The sequence below is a fragment of the Hibiscus syriacus genome, unplaced genomic scaffold (assembly GCF_006381635.1).
Source record: "Hibiscus syriacus cultivar Baekdansim isolate YM2019G1 unplaced genomic scaffold, ASM638163v2 tig00111208_pilon, whole genome shotgun sequence".
In the NCBI taxonomy this organism is placed as follows: Eukaryota; Viridiplantae; Streptophyta; class Magnoliopsida; order Malvales; family Malvaceae; genus Hibiscus; species Hibiscus syriacus.
The window spans coordinates 1,190,611-1,194,448 of NW_024063020.1; the positions used below are offsets into that span (position 1 = coordinate 1,190,611).

General features: G+C 30.4%; 1 protein-coding gene across 1 annotated transcript; it reads left to right on the plus strand.

Annotated features, from left to right (window-relative positions):
* The first annotated feature begins 887 nt into the window (after window positions 1-887).
* On the plus strand, window positions 888-1,512 carry LOC120155788. The gene is made up of 2 exons (XM_039167248.1): window positions 888-987; window positions 1,025-1,512. Exons 1-2 carry the CDS (start codon window positions 960-962, stop codon window positions 1,300-1,302), a joined length of 306 nt encoding a protein of 101 aa, XP_039023179.1. The 5' UTR covers window positions 888-959; the 3' UTR covers window positions 1,303-1,512.
* The last annotated feature ends 2,326 nt before the right edge of the window (window positions 1,513-3,838 follow it).

Below are 3,838 nucleotides of genomic sequence, written 5' to 3' on the forward strand. Positions count from 1 at the left end.
CACGCCATTCCATCTCTAATAATGAAAATGACATATTAAAATTAGTTTTAAGTTATTTTTATTAAATTTTAGATTTTTTAAGAATTATTTTATATTTTTAAATAATTTTTATTCTTTTTAGAAATTTGAATGCTTTTTACACGCAATGAAAATTTGATTGTGTCATGTCATCATTTTTCCCCTACGAAAACCGTCCTAGGGCTAACTGATAGCATAATTGAAAGTTGAACCTCAAACTGGAAAAATAGTAGAAGGGTTAAAATAAAAATTTAACTATAATACAAGAGCTAAAGTAGGCATTAACCCAAAATCATCAAAGCATGAACCATGTGACTTAAAGAATTGTTGTTAATTATTAAAATTTTAGATTCAAACATCATATATATACATATATATATATATATGGGTATAAATGTTCATTCATCGTTTTAAACCCGGAAAACATCAACAAAGGTCCCCTAAATGTAAATGGTGGGTTAAATGGACCATCTACACCATGTGAACCCATAGGTGCCATGCCAGGTTTGAATACAACTAGGGCCCATCAAACCAATGGCTCTCATGATTCTTCCCCCATCATCATGATTTTCCAAGCATCCTCTCAACATCACACATGGTTTGCCTCATCATCATGCACTCTCCTTCGGATAGAAAATTTTATGTCAAGGGTGTGAATCTAAAAAATTATATCAGAAATTTAATGGTGCGAAATTACAAAATTTCAAAGGAAATTAAATCATCAATAAAAAAGATACATAAACTACGTGAGAACTAAAAATTTTCAGGGTTGTCATCGCATCCCAATACCCCTTTGTCCATCCATACTTCTCTTGCTGAATTTTTTATAAATATAAAATAATTTGTAATCTAAAAATAAAATGAAAATAGTAAAATTCGAATCTCATCAAGTTGTGTTGACATGCACCAACCTAACATGTTGCCCCTTTAATATAAATGCAATGAATGGACCAACAATGAGCTTTGCTACTTACTAAAGCAAGCTAGGTTTTAAAGGTTTTGGCTTCTTTCAAAGTAGTTATGGAGAAGAGCAAGTCCTTCCCTCAATATTCCTCGTCTTTCTCGGGCGAGTTCGACTTCGAGAACAGATCGAATTCGTATAACTTCAATGGGCCGTGTGGCAAGAGTAACGGATTCGCGGCGTCGAACAATCCCGAGCTCAAGAGGAAGAAGAGGATCGCGTCGTACAACGTGTTTGCGATGGAAGGTAAATTGAAGTCGAGCGTTAGGAACAGCTTCAAGTGGATCAAGAGCAAGTTCAGCGACGCACGTTATGGTATGTGAGTTTGCATAAAAGGAAAGCAAAGATGTTTAATTTTACACTTTGGTCCTTATATTTGTACACAGTGTGTGCCATGGTTTAATTTTTGTTTGGAAATTGGAGAAGGGGGAAGGAAAATCCAATCAAATTGGAAGTGCAGGATAGCCTTTCATGGGAATTATTGCAAGTTTGGTCCTTAGGGTTGTCTTGTAATATGTTTTTGGTAAAAAAAACTGTTAAATTGTCTTTCTTAAATTGTGTTTAACTTAACTAACTTGGGCATCATTGAATTGTTATTGTTAGAAAGTAAATTTTTCATTGTTTCACTTTAAAAAAACTCAAATATTTTAAGGGTTTAAAGTAATTTCACTTTTTTTTAATCGAGGCTACAACAATCGTTAATTAAAAGAAGGCTTAATACTAAAATTAAAATTATATATATTTTTAAAACAAGAAAATATAAATTTTAAAATAAACCTAAAACTTTGAAAACCTTCATTTTAACCCCTAAACCTATGCCAACCATGGCCTTTTATCGTCGACGAAGCTTCACCTGACGGCCTCTTCTCCCTTAGTCGACCAAAACCCTATTAAATCGTGATCGATCGATGATGAATTGATGTTTTATACTATGCGAACCCTAGGTTGAAAATTGAGAGCCCAAGCGATTTCGACGGTCAATCGGCAACAACTACGATGGCGTATGACTAGAAGGATGGCAGGGGCTATGTCAGCGGTGGTTGTTGTGGGCGGAAAGGGCAACAGAGACGGGTTAAGTTTAGGATTTGGATATTTTAGGGATTTGAGGGATATTTTATAATTTAAGAGAAAATTAGGATTTTTGTAAATATAATAATATTTAATTTATCTTTAAAAAAGTAAATATAAAAATCACCAGATTATGACATGTGTCATTTAACGGGAAAAATTAACGTCGTTAACTACCCAGACACCTAAATGGGTAATGTTTGTAATGTTAGCCACGTGGAGGAGTAAAAAATAGTTTAGTCACCTATTTCGGAAAAGCAATATAATTTGGATACTTATTTTGGTATTAAACCTTAAAAGAAATATGTCCCACACTGATTGAATATAGACTTTTTAAAATTTTAAATATAACCATTTTGAATTATTTTCATGAAGTGACTAGAGATAAAAGTTAAATATATGCATGTTGTTATTGTAGTAAATACGGTTGTAAATGAGACGAGACAGATTGTAAGTTATTAGAGATCGATTCGGTCAAAGTTTAATAAACACTCAACTCGAATGGACTCGACTCGAGTTTTTAATGAGCCGAAATGAGCTACTTGATACTCGACTCGAAAAGCTCTTGAGCAACTTGAAATTATAATATATTAAGATTTCATTTTAAAAAATAAATTATTAATATTATTAAAATTTATGTGTTGTTTTTTTAAAAAATATATAGTGTAAGGTTTTCATGTATTTAAGATCCAGGTTCAAGTTTGAGTTTGAAGCCTTAATCGAGTTAAGTTTAAGATTTTTTTTTTCATTCCGAGCCTTTTTGAGCTCTTACAATCTTCAGTTCATGATTTTGAGTTCGAGTCGAACTTAAAAATTTTAGACTCGTAAATTTCCGAGTCGAGTAAAACTCTATTTTAGAGTTTTTGAATCGAATCGAACTCGACTAAACTCATTTACAATCATGTTTACTTGATTTATATTTTTGTTAAGTAATACGTCCGTGGTGTAACTATTTTAGATTGTTATTTTATTTTTATCAAACCAGGTAAAAAGAGAGCCATTTAAATTTCATATTTTTCGGTTACAATTTAAATTTCATATTTTTAGTTAGGTATACAAATTTATGTGTAAATCTTCAAGGATAACACTTATTTTCATAATTATAATGATCGAGACTAAATTATTTTTAAGATAATATTTTTTTAAGACGACACAATAAACCTATCTTATCTCCTCTAATTATTCTTATAGTCATTGCCAGTGTTTTCTTTTGCAGCAAAATTATTTCCATCAATAACATCTCATTAACATACCTTCAAAATGAGAAGTTAAATTTTTTAAGGTAAAGTACACAAATAGTTTCTTGACTATATTATTAAGTCTTTTGATTATTAATTACAAAATGATCTTTCGACTATAAAAGGTTATTTTACTAAGTCTCTTAACTATTAAAAGTTACAAATTGGTCACCAATCTATTCATTATGTTCCAAATTCGTCCTTTTCCGTTAAAAATTTGACGATTGTCTAAGCTGATTATTAACATAATGAGTGGGATATGATTGTCGTTTGAGATTATGAGATTCGATTTTATCATATTACAGTTAGCATATTAAAATTTACCTCATAATGAATAGTCGAATGATCATTTTATAACTTTTAATAGCCAAGAGACTTAACAAAGTAACATTTTATATTCAGAAGACTATTTTATAACTTTTAATAATCGAGGGACTTAATAAAGTAATATCTTATAATCATGACAATTTATATACTTTATCCAACTTTTTAAAGCTTTAATTAAAATTTATAACACGACATCAAATAATTTATTTGTCTTAAGTTTTCTAGT

Bases quoted from the DNA above. Each gene is read 5' to 3' on its own strand.
- LOC120155788 (XM_039167248.1), top strand. From the start codon at position 960: ATGAATGGACCAACAATGAGCTTTGCTA. The intron at 988-1,024 runs CTTACTAAAGCA...AGGTTTTGGCTT, and splicing joins ACCAACAATGAGCTTTGCTA to CTTTCAAAGTAGTTATGGAG.